Source organism: Acomys russatus, chromosome 20, assembly GCF_903995435.1.
Source record: "Acomys russatus chromosome 20, mAcoRus1.1, whole genome shotgun sequence".
NCBI lineage: Eukaryota > Metazoa > Chordata > Mammalia > Rodentia > Muridae > Acomys > Acomys russatus.
Genome location: NC_067156.1, coordinates 24,647,742 through 24,668,225, shown reverse-complemented (window position 1 = coordinate 24,668,225; position 20,484 = coordinate 24,647,742). Strand labels below are relative to the sequence as shown.

At 52.1% G+C, this 20,484-nt stretch overlaps 1 protein-coding gene across 3 annotated transcripts in view; it reads left to right on the top strand.

Annotated features, from left to right (window-relative positions):
- Nrg2 (neuregulin 2) overlaps nucleotides 1-20,484 on the top strand; it is a 181,784-nt gene that overhangs the window by 126,338 nt on the left and 34,962 nt on the right. For all 3 annotated transcript variants that reach the window (XM_051163187.1, XM_051163185.1, XM_051163186.1), the window contains exon 2: nucleotides 18,657-18,828. In XM_051163187.1, the coding sequence (XP_051019144.1) occupies nucleotides 18,657-18,828 (172 nt within the window). The remainder of the gene's footprint in view (nucleotides 1-18,656; nucleotides 18,829-20,484) is intronic.

Here is a 20,484-nt window from a genome sequence, read left to right as displayed (position 1 = left end):
AGGGAGCCTTCCCACTCTTCAACAAGTAAACAAACAGAGCAGTGGGTTAGGCCAAGGGGGGAGACTGCTACCTGAGCAGGGAGGTCGGTTTGAGTGTGCAAGGGTACTGGGAGGAGCACTGGTGAATGTGTGGCCTGCAGGTCAGTATGACTGAGGCACAGACTTGGAGCTATGAGCTATGAGCTGAGGCCTGGCAGGATAGGATTTAGCTGCCTAGGAAGAGTTTGGGTTTAGTGAGTGGGTAACGGTAGGTGAAGGCATTGGGTTTTAGAAAGCTTACTTTGATGGTCTTGGAGTGATCAGGCTGAGAGACCAAAGACAGGGGACAAGATGAGGGAGTGAGCCGAAGTGATGGCCACACAGACTGGGGAGGGGCCATATGACATATGAATGGCATTGTGGGAGCAGCACAAGCAAGGGCTTGGAGAAGTCTTCTTGGGATCCCTTACCACCTCCCTCACAGAGCAAGGCTACATGAAGCAGGCTGAGTACTAGCTGTGCCTTACTGGGGTGGAGAGAGAGGGGCTGGCTCTTTCTCAGACTTGGCCTCCCCTGAAGTGGCCCCTGATAAGACTTGCTGAGGCCCCAAGAGCACCAGAGATCAGCTCTCTACATGGACATCATCTCCTTCTGTGCTCCCCCTACCAAGTTTGGCCTACAGTTAGGGCCAGGCACCGCCCCCACCCACCCCGCGTCCACCCACCCCCCTCCCAATATCCCTGGCCTTGACCCAGAGTCCTTGCCTCCTGCAGAGAGTCCTAAGGAGGCCTCTGTCCTGAGAAACACTAGGACCCTCTGCTGAGGAGGAGACAGAAGACTGGCCAGGATGATCTTTGACTGGGATTCTAGTAAGGATGGTTGTAAGGGGACACCTCAGGCAGAGCTAGGCAGGCAAACCGCAGGCTCAAGCTTTCTGGGAGCCAGGAGAGGGAGAGTCTTTGCTGTGTAACCCTTTCAGCACCACACCCAGACTGGAGGCAAGAGCGGGTGTCCTTGCCGACAGCTCTCACCCAGCGTTTTGTGGGATGTGTGCTTAGGGCAGGGGGCGGTGCAGCCGCCTCTGAGTTCACCTCGCAGGCCTCCCAGAAAGGAGCCAGCTGGAGCGGCTTGCTCGCCTGGTCTGAGGTTTGCAGTTCATGTGTGTAGGAGGGGGGCGCCAAGCCACCTGGAGCACCCGAGCTCCCTCAAGTAAGGCTGCAGCCCATCTTGGCTGGGAGGGGCTCCTTCAGCCAGTCACAAAAATGGGGTGCGCAAAGGTATGACCTAGATGGTGATCTCCAGTGAGGCTAAGACCAGCCCCTTGAGAATGATACGCAAGACAAGTGTCAGGCAAAGCTGTGTAGAACAACTTCAGAAGACAAGAGTACTTTCTTCCCTCTGGGCCAGCTGGTGGGCTTCCTTTTGGTCCTTTCCTGGGCCCATCTCTGGCTGTTTCACCACCCCCACACTGTCCTTAGCCTGGCCCTCACTGGGGGAATCCCATCCCTTCTCTCCCCCCCCCCCAGCCCCCAACCTCAGCTTGAGCCCCCTCTCTGGTGAGGAGGTGTGAGGCGCTCTTCTTGGGCGCACGTCCTGGCTGCCTCGGTGGGCCCGCGGAGGGGGCTCAGGGCCTAGAACCTCAGCTCACGGCCCCCCGGGGCCTGGGCGGGTGGGAGGTGGGCGGAGGGCGGCTGGCGCGGGAGGGGAAGAGTTAAGGCTCGCCGCTCCCCTCCCCCGGAGGGTGTGACCGCCTATAAGAAAGGCGCCGCGCTCCGGCACTGGGGCTGCAAGCGGCGGGGGCGCAGCGCGGCAGCGGAGAGCCCAGGGCTTCCCTCAGTCCAGGACCCGGGGCAGCATGTCGGAGCCCAAGAGGAGGGGCCGTGGCCGTGGCAAGAAGCACCGAGAGGGGAGGAAGCGGGAGCGGGAGCGGGAGCCTGATCCCGGGGAGAAAGGTAGGGCACCTCGGCGCGCCCAGAAACCCCGTTTCGCTGAGAGAAACCTGCCGCCCGCTCACCCGCCCCAGGCGCCGCGCGGGTGAGTCTGGGGCGCAGCGAGCCTCACCGGGGTGACAGCAGCCGGGGTCCGCGCGCTTTCGAGGGGGTCGGCGCAGCAGGGTGGGCGAGGGATGAGGGCACCCAAACCCGGTGGTGGCAGCGCGCGCATCTCCCCGGGCGGCGGAGTCCGAGCTGACCCCTAGCAAGTGGGCAGCACGCGTCGGGGGACACCAACGGAGACCGCGGTCTAGCACACTCTGGGCCTAGCCTGTGGCGTTCGGGGAACTGTCACTGCTTTCCCTTTGCTGGGATCCCCAGCCGGCTGAGCTTTCCAGCTGCCCCCACCTCTGTGCCACACCTCCACCCATTCTGCTCCGCCATTGGAGCTTGGGCAGCACGCCCGCCACCTCTAGAGATGGAGGGGGATGCCCTGCCCCGGGAGCAAACCCCAGCCAGCTGCTTCTGTGACACATGTGCCCCCCAAGAGGGGAAACCAGACATGAAATGATTGTCCTACCTTGGTCTTCTTGGAGATTTTCGTGGGCTCCTGAATTCTGCACCCCTACCTTAGAGCGAGCAGAGCCCCTGACCTGAGCAACCGCAAAGGTAAAGGGGGCATGCTGACCTTGACTTCCCAGCCCAGCGCCTATGACATGCACATCCTCCCTATGGAACCAGGCTCGCCTTGAGGCCCCCTCTGGGGAAGCCCTGACTTCTCATGGTATTTTCCTTTCTCAGCAAGTCTTTCCTTGCCTACTTTGTAAAAAGTCTACTTTGTACTAGCCAGCAGCCTGGACAATTTCAAATGCCCCATCTCCACATACTCCCCGCGACAGCTCGGAGGTATTGCAGTCTTATCCCCATTCTACAGAGGAAGACGCTGAGGTTTCTCAGGGTACAACAAAAATAACTTCCAGCTAGCACTCGCGTCTGTTGTGATTGAGAGAGAACCAAATCTCTCTCCTACCCTGCTTCTGCATGATGGTAAATGGCAAGACTCTAGTATCCTTATTGGGGAAAGCCTAGGAGTTCACAGTATCTTCCGCCCACCAAAGAGAAGCAGTTAAGGACACCTAACGGCCAGGCTGCCTCTTTTGGCCATTTCTGTGGGGCAGGTGTCTTGGAGTCTTCCTGAGGACTGTGATCAGCTGAGCAGGAGATGTAAGTCACCTCCTGCCAGGTGCCTGTCATGTGGGGCCAGCAACTGACCTGTGACCTGAGCGAGTAGGCTTTCTCTTGCAGGGGTCAAAAAGTCATGGATTTCACTCAGTGAGCTTTCCCTAACATTCCCTGCTCCCCAGCACACACACACACACACACACACACACACACACACACACACACACATCCTGACTTGAGTATGATAGCCAATACAAGGAAGGAACCTGGCAGTGTAACACTGCCTAGTCTTTAGCTGTTGAGAATCACTTGAGCCTGGAATAGGAGCATCTTGATGCCAAGGATAGAGTCCTCGGTGAGGGGAAGGGTGGACCACAGCCTTTGAAATTATCTGTCCCACCATGTACCCAATGTGAAAGTCCTTCTTAATGTCTTCCTGTAAACTTTCTTCCTGTCTTTCCCCTCCCCCCCCCCCAACACTCCCTCTTGTTCCCCATTTTCCAGTGCCCATCTGGCTCTTCACGGTGCCTGCCTTTCTTAGGGATCTGGCTGAGAAGCAGATGCCAGACAGACCCAAGCACAGAACTAGAGGAACTGTGGGTACTTTGGAACAATCTAGAATGCAGAGGGCATGGGGTAAAGCCACACTCTAAAACAAGATTATCAAACAAAAGAACCATGACAGTGAAAACCAACAGTCTTAAATCCCTGGTTTATAATTGAAAGAGTCTGACTCAAACCCCATAGGATGAGTGATTAAGATGACCATGTCTGAGCCCGGCCAGCTGTGCTGGTGCACACCTTTAATCCCAGACCAGCCTGGTCTACAGAATGGGTTCCATGATGATCCGGGCTACACAGTGAAACCCTGCCTTGGAGAAAGAATGAAAGAAAGAAAGAAAGAAAGAAAGAAAGAAAGAAAGAAAGAAAGAAAGAAAGAAAGGAGGGAGGGAGGGAGGGAGGGAGGGAGGGAGGGAGGGAGGGAGGATCACATGTCCTTCAGAGATGGAGACCTCTACACCTCTGCAGGCTAACCTGCAGCTCCCAGGACTTTATCACCTTCTCAGAGACTGCCTCTTCTGGCAAGAGCCACAGGGCCACCAGAGGGGGAGGGGGCCTCAGCTGGGACCAGGCCACATCTAACTGAGAGACTAAAAGGTGAAGACATGGAAAGTGAGCATGTGCTTCTCTAGAACCTTCTTAAAAGTGAGGAGGGACTCTGTAAAGCAAGAGGGAGAAAGCAGGAGAGATACTGATGGATTGGTGTCCCCAGGAGTGCCCGAGTTCCTCCTTAGCAAACAGGAGAGGGTGTCCTCCACCCAGGCAGTGTGGGGAAATAAGTGGTTCCCCTGCCTCAACATAGGAGAGTTGGGTGGGGCAGAGCCGCAGGTGTGAGCTCCGTTTCATGACTCACAGAGAGTTTGTAGGGCCAATTCCTGCTACCCCCCTCTGGGGCTCCCCCTAAACAATCCATATTCCTTCCTTCCAAGGCATAGCCTTGCCAGTCCTGGCAGCCGTGGTGGCGGGGGGGACTTAGGCTAAGACCACTTTGGTGGACTCCAGCTGGAAGCCAGGCACTTGGGAGCCAAGTGCTCTGTGCTCTGTGTGACATGAGTATTGTGTCCCCATCTCTGGACTCTTCTGGCAGGGGATCTGCCAGTAGGGGGATCTGACCTCAGAGACAATGACAATGACAAGCCAGCCTTGGTTTAGAGACAGACTTGCCAATCAGATTTGAAGCCATTAGCCTTTGCTGTGTGACCTTGGGAAGGTAGTCAGGATTGGATGGAAATGTCCTTGTCTTGCGCTGAAGCTCTTATGTGAACTGGCTATCTTCATCTTCCCACAGAGGGCAATGGGAGGGCTCTGGTCTCCAGCAGGTGTGTGAAGAAGGACCAGCATGCTTAGCAAAGATCTCTGGTCATATATCATTTGAATTCCCTAGACACAAAGAAATCTTCAAAAAGTCTTCCCTTCCTATCGGTAAAGTAAACGTTTCAGGCTTCCGGAGCCAACTGCAGTCTATCAGATCCAAGGTGGTTGCGCTCACGTGTCTGAACGGCACTGAGGGGTTGGCACGCACACGCACACCCCATTTCGGCCCCTGGCTGACCCTGCAGAGCTTGGCACCTTGAGCGATCTTCCTGACACTCTGGGGTGCAGCCTGCACTTCACACTCTGCATTAGCTCCCTGGCACCTTGGGGTGCACAAGGGACAACAAGAAGCAGGGAGAGACTTTGTACTTCCCGGCAGCTTTCATCCTGAGAGCTCAAAGCAGTTTACAGACCAGGATTCATCATTCCTCGGCGCACACAGGTCCCAGGCCCTCAGCAGGGATGAAAAGCGCTGGTCTTTCTAGATCAGGGCAGCGGTGGGGCTGGATGGGGCAGTGAGTCACCTGGGATGGGGTGGCCACCAAGTCTGAGACAGAAAATAAAATTGGATTGCGGGCTTCAGTTTCAGGCTGCAAATGGAGTGGGGGACCTGGGCTCTTGAGCTAGGACAGGTTCCGGGAGCCATTGGAGCAACAGTTTGATGGCACTCAGGCATGGGCAGATCTATCCATGTTGCTCTCTTCTGCTCCGGGTGCCAGAAGCTGCCAGGCCCTAGGGCAGTGGCTGAGCAAGGAGTGTGTAGAGGAAAGGGGCTGGCTGAGGTGCTCATGGGCCTGCCTCTGACCTCAGAGTTGTCTTCCAGTAGCCCTCCTCTGCTGCTTGGCCTAGAGCTCTAGCCATGTGGTCACCACACAAACCGAAAGCGTTTCCATTCCATTTGCTTTTCTGTATTCCGCTCTGTGAAGATCAGTTGAGCTTCTGTTGTGTGAATAAACCTCAGACACTGTCCTCAGAGAAAGATCCCTTCACAGATCCCGGAGATCAGAACTGGGTATAGAGCCGTAAACATGCAAAGTGCGGTGAGGACTGGAAAGATACTGGGACAGAGTAAGAAGGACCCTGTGAAGACGGTGGCATCTGAGCACAGCCTAGATGGGGCCTAGAGATTTACCAGGAAAAGAAGGGATCCTGCCCATGCCTGACCAAGCCTTTCCTACCAGAGCTGAGTCCACAAAGCCATGCAAATTACTTTATCAGCCCCACTTTGCAGGCAAGGAAACTAAGACAGGGATACTCATGACTTAGCTTGACTCGCCATGAGCTAGTAGAAAGATGGGCTCTTGAGCGGAAGCCTGGACCTGTCCTGCCTTCCCCAGTCACATCTACTTAACCCCAGGCCCTTCCGCATTCTGTACCCCTCAAGACAAACCAGTGAGAGCCAGAGGAGCCCAGCTGGCCACCTGTTGGAGCAAGCCTTCCCATCAGATCAGCTAAACAGGTATTTGCTTCCTGAGTTCTACAGAGATGAGACACAAAGGGGATTCAGAGATGAGCAGTGAGTCCTTGCCCTCACCAGGAGCTTGGAGAACGGCTGTGACAGTCAGGTATAAACAGAAACTGTGGACACTGACACAGAAGGCAGCCAGAGGCCCCGAGCCTGCACCAACAGGCAGTAAGGAGTTCCTGGGAAGGTGGAAGTCATTGTGGTTGAATGGCCTGGCCGGAAACCAAGCTAAGGATCCGGAGTCCAGCCAGATCTAGTGCCACAGTGGGTAGTTTTCTGCTTCTAGGAAGTTCCTTGTGCAGAAGATGTTTAAATAAGAAGCTGATTCAGAGTGTGAACTGGGTGGGAGCTTGATAGGCGTGCACTCTCTTGGGCTAGGAAGATGGCTCAGTCAATAAAGTGTTTGCCATGCAAGCAAGAAGGCTAGTTTGGATCCATAACACCCACATTAAAAGCCATGTGTGGTGGCACACACTTGTAATCCTAGCATTGGAAAGATGGTGACAGGAGGGTCCCTGGAGCTTGCAGATGGTTGGTCTTGCCAAGTTGTTGAACCCCAGGTTCAGTGAGAGATCCTGCCTCAACAAACAAACAAACAAACAAACAAAACAAAACAAAAAACCAAGGAGAGCAATTGAGGACCTCTGGTCTCCACACTTACATGTACACATATGTGTACGTACATGAACATGTGCACACACATATGATATATACATATGCAAATAAATGGAAACCTTGGAGTCTCACCCTGAGATTTATTGAATCAGAAAGTGTGGGAGAAGGGCTGGCAATATGTGTGTTATCCAGTTCCATAGTGGATTAGGAGTTGTGCTCCAGTTTGAGAGTCACAGTTTTACCCTAATGTCCCACCCTAGAAAGCAGACTCCCTCCTGGGACCTGCTATCTACGTAGGCATTTCCCTAGCTCCATTCCATGCTCAAGGTGTCACATGCTGACTCAGTGTCATCCTCTGAGACTAATGGACCCACCACCCCAAAGGATGAGAGAGACACAAACGGCTTTGTTCTACTCGCAGAGTCTAACCTGAGAAAAGGTGCCAAAAAAGGGGGGAGATTCTACTTTTCACCCAAGGTGCCCCAGGAGGCCTTGAGGAGGAGGAGGACATGGGTTGAGGTGGACTGGGAGGACCAAGAAGGGAGCTGAGCTTTCAGATCAGATCAACTGCTTGGACAAAGTGTTTGGGCTGGCAGCCCAAGGGGCTTCAGAAGTATACAGTGCCAAGCTGTGCTGGAAGTGTAGCATACAGTAGGCAGAGACCACAGTGTGTGGTATAGTCATCTTCTGGCTGTGGGGTCTGGGGCTTGGCCCTCTCTGAGCCCGTGGGGAGTGAAGGGTCTGCAGCAAGGACGTCCCAGCTACTCACCTCACACACACTCTGTCAGGGGATCTTTCCATTGTCCAGATAGGGAAACTGAGGCCCGGAGAGGGACATGTACATATCAACAAGATAAGACTTGAAAGCCGAGGGCAAGCCCCTGGAGGCACCTCCCTCTCGGCTCCTGCAGCCTTACCACCAGTACAGTTGAACGGAATTTCTTGGTTCCTTCAGGGTACCAGGGTCTACCACCACCCATTCCTATGAGCCTGCTGTTTCCTCAGCCTGGCATACTTACTGTCTCTCTTTTTCTCTTAGCCAACTCTTGCTCATCCCTCGGGGTCTAGCGTAGACTTTGTGCCCCACCCCCACCCCTCCCATGGAACACTCTTCCTGGCCCCCAAGATAAGGCGAGGAGAGGTGAGCATACCCGCTGTGCTCCATGGGCAGCCATCACTACTTTGACAGACCCCTTAAGGCCTCCTGAGCATTGCTCTGCTTGGCGCCAAAGCCACATGAGCTTCCTACCGAAGCTGGGTTGGAGGCTGTGGTACGCCGGAAAGCGCAGTCTTTCACTGAGGCCCCTGATTTCATCATCTACTCTGCTATTGTGAGGCATAGATAGGCCTGTTTGGGCTGAGAGAGGAGCTGGAGAGGAGTTCTGGGTGGGAAACGGCTCTGGGATTAAGCATGGGGGAGCCCCACCCTGCCCAGAATGCTTGTCACTGTCTCTATCTAGGCTTCTTGGGGAGCCCATCAGTCAGAGCCCAGCCTTACATCACGGATTCATTTGATCAGCCCATGTGCAGTGTGAGCACTGCCTCTGGCCACATACCTAGAATATCATGTAACCCCGATACATCCCCTCCCCCAGGCCCCCCAAGTCTAGAAGATAAGAATCCAGTATGCTCCGTGCTAAGGCACCCCAAGAAAGGCAAAGAAAAGACTCAGGAGTCTGACTGGAACAGAGGCTCTGCAGCCGGGCCGGGTGGATTAGTGGAGGCGCTGGCATCTGAGATTTTTGAAGCATCAAGAAGAGCTGCCAGGGACTAAGATATCTCTGCTCTAGGACCTGCCTCAAGTCCCTGACATGCATCACCTCCACTCCTAGAGGTGGGTGGGATGGCCCCTGTCTCTCAGACAAGGAAATGAAGGCTCAGAGAGGTTAAGTAACAGCCGGTTACACAAGACCCTGGCCACAGCCAGTGCACACCTGAGGCCTCTTTGGACCCAGCCCACCTAGGCTCCTTCCATTCTGTTTCCTGTGTGGAGAACGGTGTTTGGAAGTAGGACAGACTGTGCATGTTAGTGATTTGGTTTCCCTGGGATATGTGCTTACCGGAAGGAAGTGTTAAGGGAAAGTAGAAAAGGAGCATTTGGGGAGAAACATGGGCTAACCAGAAAGCACCCCCTGAGGGGCTCTGCTGCCAGCAGAGGACTAAAGCCTTATCTCTGAGGCTTCTGAGGAGGTCAGCAAGAAGGGTAAAGGCAAATGTGCCAGGTGTACCCTGCTGGCACAGTGACCTGGGGTAGGGGGACAACGTGGGCTACTCCAGGGCCCTCCAGACAGTGGAGGGTAACAAAAGCAAGAGGGTTGGTGCAAGTGAAATGAGCTCCAACTCTGAGGAATGTCAAGAGAGACACAAGTTGTCACAGGTGCCAAGGTTATCATAAGAGCATCCAGTGGGGAGGAGCTGGAGACATCGGCTCTCCACATGTCATGCCTGAGCTAGTGACTGTAGTGCTTTGTTTTCAGCCCCCTTCCCCACATTAGCCTGGACCACATCACCGTTTCCCAGGCTTGCCCCACCCCCTGCACCTAACAAAAACTTATATGTGCCTTTGGAGGCATGGAGACTGGTGAGTACGTGGATGTTGCCTCCCGGTTCGGAGCCTGCTGAGACCTTCCCCTGAAGCCCAGCGTCGTTCCCCGTGTTTCTATGTTTTACTTAATCTTACAAATCCACATGAACCTGTTATCACACCTCAGCACATGGCTGTTTTAACACAGAGGTTCTGCTTTGCTTAGTAATAAGCCAAACAGACTTTCCAGAAAGAGGCCCTGGGATTGAGAACTCAGCAATGTCTGCATGGTCTGGTGATCCCTTCCTCTTGAATTCCCCGAGACCCAGACAACTCTCCCTACCCAGACTGAGGAGGCAGAGGAGAGGTACATGGCCACCCCAAGAAGGACAAAGGCCTTAGAGTCCTCTCCTCTGCCCTCGGAGTTCCCCAAAGCCGTAGCTGCCTTGGCCCTTCAGAAGCAGGCGGCCTCCATACTGACTTCTCAAGCTCAACCTTCCCCAGTAGGCAGATTAAGCAGGGTTTGGGCAGATGGTAATGGCCTTCCAAGGCCGTCGTATCTGCTCTGTCCCCTACCTCAGCTCCCAGCCACTAAAGAAGTAGGAAGGCCAGAAGCTTCTATACCTCCACACAGCACTTCTCCTTCCATTCCCTGGGAAAAGAAGAAAGAGCACGGTCCACAGATGAGTTGACTGAAGCTCCCGGAGACTGGACAGCCTACCCATAGGCCTTCAGTACTAAACTGGGAGGGTGGGACCTTGGCATCTGTGACTATCTTGTAGCTCTCTTTCCCCTCAAATTCTGAAGCTGAAATGCCCTTACCACTCTCCCAGCTCTGGTTGTCATGTCTCATCTGTGTAGCACTAGACACCTGAGCCCTGGACAGCACCCGAGAGTCTACGGTGTCTGTGCAGATGCTCTGGGGACTTGTACTATGCCGCCACCACACCCCCCCACACACACACACACACAGCAGCTCCCGTCAAACTCCCATCTCTGCCCCTCACAGACCTGTGGCTCCACCTGAGCTAAGAAGCCCTGCAATGGAAACTGCCAGGCTGCCAGGACTGGCTGTCTCTGCCCCTGGCCTTGGTAACGCCCTGGAGAGGCCACTGGTTCTCTTGGGATGTTGGACCCCAGGCATGGGAACTAGGGATGATTGCATCACTCGACCATCCGACCATCCAGGTGTCTGTGGTTGGCACTTCTGGCTAGGCAGGGACCACTCTAAGGCAGGAGGACCATCTCAGCTGGCCTTGGTGCCATTGTGTTGCCCATAGCCTGTCCTCATGGTCAGCTCTGCTTCCTGTCTTCAGCAGCATCCCTAGCAACCCTGGCCTTCTGCTCCGCCTCATACCTGGACGGTCCTAGGCACAGCAGGCTTTCGCTGGTGTAGTGAGAGTGGCTCTCCTGGATACTTTTACTCCTTCCAGCCCCCATGGAAACCCTAAGGAGGAGGCTGTGCCCCAAGGATTGGGGGCGGGGTGATTTGTTTTGTCCTGCACTGTCCCTCCAAACTGATAGGTGCTACCACAACTGGTAAGCGTTGGGTATCAATAAGCTGTTGGATGGGAATAAGGCGGTGTAAACCCAGGTACCAGGCTGGGTCTGCTTGCCGAGGGACACATGGCCCATAAAAAGCCAAAACTCCAAGCAGGCATCCAATCTTTCTGTGAGGCCAACCTGTGGGCATCAAAATGGCCCTTCAGCAAGCTATGAGGTGGACACTCAAGTGTCCATTTCACAGAGCAGGTTCCTGTGCGCCCACTCAAACCAGCTATGTTTTGAGTTTAAGGTTGTTTTGTGTTTTTTTTTTTTTTTTTCCTTTTCTTTTTTTCTTTTCTCATTTGAACTTGGAGTCTGTAATTAACCTCGGAATGGGTTGCAGTCACTTTGTAGGTGGGAGAGGGGTGGGGAGGGGGCCAGCCCACAGCCCAGCCAGCAGCAGAGCAGAAGGAGGCTTTGATGCCAGGCAGGCTGGCCGCATTGTCTCCAGGTGTTAGCTGCAAAGGGGAGTGCTGAGTCTTAGTCAGAAGAGGAGTGCCATTAACCCTTTTAAGAGTCCAATGTCCCTGCCCTTGGTTCTGGAAGCGGGGAGGTGGGGCCAGGTCTTCCCAACAGGGTTGCCTGGCCAGGGGCCTGTCTGTCTCACTCTCAGATCTCTGCACACTCCACACCCACCGCCCACTGCTGAGAGGAATGAGGTCAAGCGGCTGGCGGCGGCAGCACCTCCTGGCCTCCAGGCTGGGATGTGGGGAAGGCTAAGCGGGTTGTTGTTCTCGGTTGCTATCTTTAATAAGGTTCTCTCTGGGGATGGCCTGTCACAGAGATACAAGCCAGATGCTCTGGTTGGCTCTAGGGGTCAGGAAGCAGAAGCCACCAGATACCCCCGCCCCCAGGACCCACCCTAGGACACATGAGATGCGTCCTAAGGGTTTTTAGAACATGTCAGCCAGGGAAATCTTTTGGTGCAGGCCTTAAGAGACCTTCCTCTTAGCCTTACAAAGCTTCCAAAGGCCATCTCTCCACATCTTCCTGTCCCCATCAGGGTACCCTGACCCTGCTGGTGGGAGGGGCCTCTGAACTCCCCCAACCCAAGGAATATGTGGGATTTCAGCCCAGGGGAAAGTTGATCTGAGAGGAAACAGAGGGGAGTACTACCCACTTATCAAGGGCCTTCCTAGGCCATCTGCTCTCCACTGTTGTCACTAGTGTTACTGGTGGGGCTGGCGGGTGGGGGTTGAGCATTACCTGCCCCTTCTTATATGAACACACAGTTTCCTTTTGCTTTTATCCAGTGCCTATCTGTCCTAACTCCTGGGCACTGGGCTTTTGCAAGCCTCCTCTCTTTGAGGGGAAAATACACCCATCCCTGGGGTGCTGTTCCTCCTCCACTTGGCTGCAAAGCTGACCTGGTAAAGTCTCCCCCGCTGTGGTTAGTATCAGAAGAATACTGGAGACAACCTGACAGATTCATCTCAACAATGGAATATTAGGCAGCCATTAAAATGAGTTATGGCTCTATTGCTTTGACTTGGAAAAAATGTTTTCCAATGTGTTGGCTGAAAAGGGATTTAAGGCATTTTAGAGGAAAATGCTTTGGAGGCGATATTTGAAAATACAAACAGAGGGTTTTCTCTCTGAAGATAATTGAGTTGATTTTAATGCGTTTTTCTTTCTCCTTATTTGTATTGTGTAATTTTTCTACAGCAAAATGCATTTCTTATGTAACAAAAGAGTGACAGAGGGTTCAAGCTAAACTCAGGGGATTGGTCATTGCACATAGATCTAAGTCATATCTGTGTGAGGCAAAGCCAGAGACCTGGCACATGGCAGATGCTCAGTAAATACCATGACCAGGATGGAGGGTGAGTGCCAGCCTTGGCTCTTGTCCCAACAGAACCTCCTCCATCCCAGGGGCTTACTCCTTGGCTTGATTCAGCTCTGGCCTCAAAACACTCTTGAGACCCAATATGATGGTCTTGTGCTCTCCAGTAGCATGGTATTCTGGGTGCTGGGCATAAAGTAGAGCCCAGAGAGGATGAGTGCTGTCGCTGGGGGCCGGAGCTCACTCAGTCATGTCTGAAACCCTTCGAGGGCCATCTCTTGCCTGAGGTCGGCTGTATGAACAACCTCTGAGCCTTTTCCCCAGTAACCCTGGAAGACCAGTCCTGGGTCTGGTGTCCAGAAGACACAAAGGGAGAAGCGGTCTCCACTCAGATTAAGAAAGAGTTTAAAATGCAAACACTGCCATTTCCAGTTCCTGAGTCTCTAATGCTTTCCTCTGATACCTTCAGAACAAAGCCAGGGCTAACTTGGGGCAGTCCCCAGCCCTTGCCACAGGCTGCTTCCAAAGGCTCCAGGCCCAGGAGTGGGGTTGCAGAGGTCTCCCCAGGCACTGCTCCAAGGGCCATCTGGTGTGTGTTCTCCTTTCCTACAATCTGAGCTGCTGTGATAAATCCACCAAGGAAGGAACTTTCCAGATGCAGAAAACTGAGCCCAGCGAGGATGCCTGGCCTCACCTTTCAGGAGATTCTCCTGAGGAACTTCCAAAAGCTGGAAAAGAAAATTCTCCGTAAAGAGCATGGCATGATCCGAGCATGCGGTTATTCTTATGTTGCTGCCCTTTAGGCCAAGGCTGCCTGATGCAGGCATGATCCAGCCTAAATATGCCGATTAAAATTGTCTATATGACACATAAGAGGTTAAAAAAAAAGAAAAAAAAAAAAAGAAAGAAAGAAAATACAAGCCCATTCCAGGCACCTGGGCCTGCCTATCCAACCCTGCTCTCAACAGCTTCATAGGCTGTTAAGGCTTGTGAACTCACAAGCTCACTGTCACTGCCTCATCCCACCTGGTGGTTGCTTGCTGACTGAAGTTGGGGCTCCCCAAGTTCGGGACTATGTAATTCACTCACCAGCAAATGAAAGTACTTGGCATGTATCGGCTTGAATCGTTCACTGGCAAGGAACTGAGTGAGTGACTGAGGAATGAGTGAGCGAGTGAGTGAGTGAGTGAACGAGTGAGTGAGTGAACGAGTGAGTGAATGAAGTAGGCGGGTTGTTCAGAAGTGCATGAACTATCAAGAAGTGGCCAATGAGACATGTGAGTTCCCGCTGGATGGAGAGGGATTCTTGGGATCCGAAATAATAGCCTGTGTTTTAACAAAGATGCAGAATGGCTTTGAAACTCAGTCCCTTGGCCCCTCTGGTCCTGCCTGCTGACTGCTTCTGTCTGGTGCACCCCAAGCTAATCACCCTCACAGGAAGCAGTAGCCCCTGGCTCACTGTACCTTCTTTGGCTGGGACTCAAGTCAAGAAGCAAGGTACCAGAGTCAAGCATAGCTTCCTCCTGCCAGGTCACTCTCACTCCTTAGTGGTGGCTGGAGTCTGGCTGGGAGTAAAATGGCCCACAGTGCTAGGGGTAAGACTTCCCTGGGATCAGAACCACAGGGAAGTTGACAACGCTCCAGTCGGGAAAGTGGGTGCTTTAGAACTCACAAAGAACTTTCTATGTCCCAGTCACAAAAGAAGTCAGCGCCAGTCACAAAAGAAGTCAGCGCTAGACCAAGGTTAGATGACAGCTATCAGTCAGCCTTAGAGTGAAGACAGCTGTGCAGATACGTGCTGGGTGTTGCCAGGCACTGGGGTGTACATTGACCACACCCTCTAGCATCTATGAAAGATATAGGGGAGCTGGGGATCCCACCCACCTGCACAGCTTTTCCTGGCCCTGTTTCTCAATATCCAGGTGGTACTCAGACCCCTGCCCAGATGGATCCCATTAACTTCCAGAGCTCAGGACTATGAAGTGTGACAAGGACTCTGGAGCAGATGAAAGGGGGGGAGGGGAAGAAGGGTGCTGGGCAAGAGTCCTACTCAGTCAGAGTCATGAAGTTCCAGAAAGTTCCACAGTACACTGATGCACAAACTCTCTTGGTACAAAAGAGGAAGAAAGGGAGGGAAGGAAGATGAGATCCTGTCTTCCTGTCATCTATGTATTTTAAAATGTAAGAAACAGATAACTGGGGGGAAACATTGTAATGAAAGGTTCATAGTCTTTTTTTTTTTTTTTCCACTCTTGCAAATCCATAAGATGAGCACTAGGCGGAAAAACAGACTGCAGACATGAACGAACAATTCCAAAGGAAGAAACACAATGGGCTGATACACTTACAAGAACTGTTCAACCTCAGCAGTCATCGAATAAATGCAAATTACAACAACAAAGAGACGTTATCTTTTGCCTAGCTAATTGGTAGAGATTAAAGATGAGATAACACCACAGGATGGTGAAGGTGTGGGAAAAAAAACAGGCCCTGTCATTCAGAGGAGGAGTGTGGACTGGCGTAGCCTTTTGTCGGGGGGAGGGGGGGCAATTTGTCCAAACAAAATGGCTTTCCCAGGAACCATTGCTGAGGAAGCCTGCATAGCCTTTGACACAGCAACCCCACTTTCAGGAAGATCGCCTTAGGAAATACTTGTGGATAGTAATAATAACCTTTATTAAATGCCCTCTGCGTGCCAGGCTTTACATGCATTATCTCACACCGTCCTCACAGGAGTCTCACAAGGCAGGGGCCGGTCTTATCTCCTGTAGTTTACAGATGAGAAAAACGGAAGCAGACAAGAATTAGGTCAATGACCTCAGGACACAAAGCTAACAAGTAGCCAAACCTAGACTAGAACTCAGGTGGCCTGTGTCCCCTGGATGTGTGTGCAGGAATGAAGCCACATGGATGGCCCTCGGGGTTGATTTGTAATGGGAGCGTGGGGAGGACATACTAAGTGCCTCCCAACAGCCGTAAGTTACATAAATTATGATAGGCCCACACAGGAATATTATGCAAGGGAGAAAAGTGATTCTGTGGAAAAATATGTATGTGAATGCCAGGGAATTTTTTTTAATGCATAAAAGATCCCTAAGAGGACATCAAAGAAACTGATAAAAATTAGTTTTCCCCTGACTATTCTGAGAAGCTAGAGGGAGGCTTATTTTATACAATATATACTCTTTTTACATTTGAATCTTGTGACTATATTAGGTATTTTAAAATATGTATTTGTGCACATATATACATGTAAGTTATGATATAGAAGGACTGAGGGTTCCAAGGAGCATGTTTGATCCCGTACTCAGTCAGACCAGGGTGAGTGGGGGCCCTTCCTGGCCTGCATCCATCCATGTGGTCCCCGAGACAGCTTTATCACAGAACCCTTTTCTTGAGCAATAGTCTGTCTTCATCTCTCAAGACATTTGCAAGTCAGGTTTTGGGAATGCTGTTGTTGATACTGAACACCAAGGCAAAGCGGTTGCACTGTTTCTTTAAATGAAAAGGATCATGTTACTGGCACTGGTCCTGTTTTGTTTAAAAATAGTGTATAAGCATGTGTGTGTGTGTGGTGTGTGTGTGTGTGTCTATGTGTGTGTTTGTGTGAGTGAGTGACTGTGTGTGTGTTTATATGTGTGGGGGGAGAGTATGAGTGTGTGTTTTTGTGTGGAGGTGGAGGTGTGTTTATATGCCTGTGGAGGAGCATATATGTGTGAATGTGTCTGTGTGTGTGAATGTATGTGAGTGTGTTTGAGTGGGTGGGTGGGAGAATATGTATAAGTGTGTGTTTGTGTGTATGGGGGAGAGTGTGTGTGCAAATGTTTGTGTGTGTCTGAATGTGTGTTTGTGTACGTTTATAAATATGTATGAATGTATGTGTCTCTGTGTGTATGTATGTGTGTGAATGTGTGTTTATGTGAGTGGGTGGGAAAGGGTGTATATCAGTGTGTGTGGGGAAAGTATATGTGAGAATGTTTGTGTGTCTCTGTATGTATATAAATGTGTGTATACATATATACATATATGTGTGAATGTGTGTGTGTGTGTGATTTCCAAGTACTGAAATAGTGAATGGTTTTCTTTGCTTCTGTTTACTCATTGTGTTTTGTCGTTTTCTAAACTGAACAAAATGGCTTCCACAGGTGTCTGCTTGCACCTAGCTCAACAAAGCATCTTCAAAGAAAGCTTTCTCGCACTTTCCTTCTGGTCTTTGTGCCTCACTCCCACCCCCTCCTCCTGGTGAACAGGTTTGGGGGGGCATTAGGAAAGAAACTCCATGGAGCAAGCCCTTTGTCCTGCTTTCCTCCACTGTCAGGGCTCTGAGCTACAGTGAAAGAAAGGACTGGCAACTGGGGACGTAGATAGAGCCAGCAGGTCCCCAAATGGTTCTTGACCCTTGCAGACCCCTCTCTTCTACTAATGGAAGGACTCAAACCCAGGTTCTGCTTTCTCTCGTCGAGAGACAAGGCTCCAAAAGCAGACACTTGCCTGCCACCTGCCCTGCACGCTGCAAATCCAAACACCCAGGCTTTGGCCTCAGCTCTGTGGCTCCCTGGCTGTGTGGTCCAGTCAAGTGTCTGAGCCCCTGAGTTAGCTCCACCCACAGTGGAGTGCAGGGACCAAATGAGAGTGTGCATGGAAAGCAACCTATTATGTGACCCAGCAGGGAGCCAGGCATGTGTGTGTGTGTGTGTGTGTATGTGTGTGTGTGTGTGTGTGTGTGTGTGTGTGTGTGTGTGTGTGTTTCTTAAGGTGGCAGTGAGTGACACAAAGAGGTGGCATATGGGAGTCTAGGGTATATGTAGGAACAGCCTGGGGTTTCAGAAATAGGGGAGAAAGCTTGACGCTTAGTGTCCAGGCCTAGGCCTGAGCCCCCAGTATAGCTGCCCTGCATCATCCTTTGACAGGCCACTGCTCTGACTCACACCCTTTCAGCCCAGTGCTTCCTCAGCCTGCCTCAGCCTCCTCGTTTTCCTCCTCATCCTTCAGCTCTTAGCTGCCTGAGCTCTGTCCCCAGGGTTAGGACTAGGACTGCTCTTCTGGACTCTGCCACCCCTAACCTCCCCACCCCACCCTACCCCCGACCCATGTGCCATGCTGCGATGACTATGCCAGGTTACAGTGCCTCTGCCAGGCTAACCTTTCTGAAAGCGGTAGCTAAGTCCACCATCTTCTCTTCCTGCGTCTTCTGGGCCTAGGACAGGCCTGGCAGGGGACGGGAGGTGAAGGGAGGGGAGACCGGTGTTAGATCATAAGCACTGAGGTCATGATCTGGATTTGACCCTCAGGGAAGTGACTTCATTCTTCTAAGCCTCAGTTTCCCTGTCTATAAATGGGTTTAAGCACTGCAGTGAAGTCATGGAGTTGTTGTGAAGGTTTTACAAGCAAATGTGAAGCTCTTGGTACCATCCCAAGGCCGGAGGAGTAGCCAGCAGTACCAGGGCCTTGTTCCCACTGCAGGACTCTATTGTGGGATGAGTTGGACTAAAGAAAAAAATGCCAGGGTTGGGGATTTAGCTCAGTGGTAGAATGCTTGCCTAGCAATCACAAGGCCCTGGGTTCGGTCCTCAGCTCTGGGGGGAAAAAGGAAGGAAGGAAGGAAGGAAGGAAGGAAGGAAGAAGGAAAGAAAGACAGACCAGGAGGGGTGGTTTCTAGTCTCCCCAGTTCCAGCCTCAAGATGGAGGCTCTTACTGCTGGTACCTGGCACTGTTCACACAGTCCCCTCGCTCATCTACCTGCCTTGTACCCTGCAGCCACCCGGCCCAGGCTGAAGAAGATGAAGAGCCAGACAGGAGAAGTGGGTGAGAAGCAGTCACTGAAGTGTGAGGCAGCGGCGGGGAACCCCCAACCCTCCTACCGCTGGTTCAAGGACGGCAAGGAGCTCAACCGGAGTCGTGATATCCGCATCAAGTACGGCAATGGCAGGTGAGCAGTACCACCTGCCCTCCATCCCACCAGCCACCAGTCCCAGAAGGGAGGGCCAGAGCCTTGTCTCCAAACCTAGGACAAACGGGTCCTCCTCTATGTATCCCTTCCTTGGCCACACCCAAAATGCTCCCCTGACTGCCGAGTCCCTTGGGTCAGGCCTGCCCTGGTATTGCAGACCATGGGCAAGAATTAAGCAACCACCAGGGCTGGGGATAAACCTCAATTGATAAAGTGCTTGCTTAGCATGCACAAAGCTTTGAGTTCAAACCCATCCCCACATAAAACCAGGTGGGGCAGCACACAGCTTTGATCTCCACACTTGGGGGGGGGGGTGGAGTCAGGATCAGAAGTTCAAGGTTATCCTCGGCTAGCTTAGCAAGTTGAGGCCAGTTTGGGCCTCAGATGAGACCCTTGCGAAGAAGAAGAAGAAGAAGAGGAGGAGGAGGAGGAGAAGCAATTTATGTGTCTGAAGGTTGTAGGCCATCTGGCTCTGAGCTGTCTTTAGCAGAGCAAGTCCTGCTTGTTAAAAGAGCCAGCATCAGTGTCGCATCAGAGAGATCCCATATCTGTCAGTTTGAGGTAAAAGACCCTGCCTGTCTCCAGAAAGTCCTTGGGAGGTGAGGCAGGGCTGGCCTCCTGACTTGGCAAGCTGCCATTTGTCTGTGAGTGCAGTGAGTGGGTAGAGACCATTGATTGACACTGGGGTTTGCACTGACACTTATCCTGAAGAGGGTCTTTAGTCCTGAATGAATATCTCTGGACCATGACGTGCACACTCCCTGAGGCTTCAGGCTGGGGAAGATACCCGTCCATCTAGGCAAAAGGGCAAGAGGTGCCAGGAGAGCCAGGAGTTGAAGGCAGCTCCTCCCTGTCTCATTAAACACACTTCTGCCCAACCTTTCTGTGGGCTCTGGGGTCTAGGTAGACATTCCACTCTCAGGAGGCCCCCAGCCTTTTCCGACCTCACCCCCAGGGTCACCTGCAACCACCCAATTTGGAGATATCATTTTCTCCTAACCCTCTATGAAATGCAAACAAAAGGTAATTTTTTTTTTTTTTTTTTTAACATCATCAACCTACCCCACAACAGAAAGTGTTAGGCGGATGTCCAGGCTCAGGCCACCCTTACCTCACCTCCAAGGCCTGCAATCTGAGAAGAGGAGCGAGGGCCGGGGCCTTGTCTCTCCTTCCAAGATTTTAGCTAACGAAGAACTTGAACCAAAGATAGAAAGTGGCCCAGGCAAAAAGTCACATGGGAAGGGTTTAGAGACAAAAGGTCTGTGCCTGCAAGACGACTCATCCCTAAGGGAATTATGGTAGCTGGAGAGATGGGAAGGTTTGGGATAGGTTTCCTATGTGTCCTTTATCTATAGTGTTGGTAAAAAAAAAAAAAAAAAAAAAAAAAAAACCCCAACCGTAACTACTTCACACCCCCACGCACCCCCACTCCTTCCCACTATCCTGCTATAGTTTGGGTACCAGCCTAGAAAGAAAAGTAGAGAGGACTCTTGGAGTTAGAACAGGAGGGGCCTTCTCCCTCCAGCTTCCCCACTATTTCTCTGAGTTTATACAGTCCAGGAGGATGCTGGGCCTAGCCCTCTGCACATATCCCAAACGTGGTACCCATTTGCCTATCCCTACCCCATCAGATCT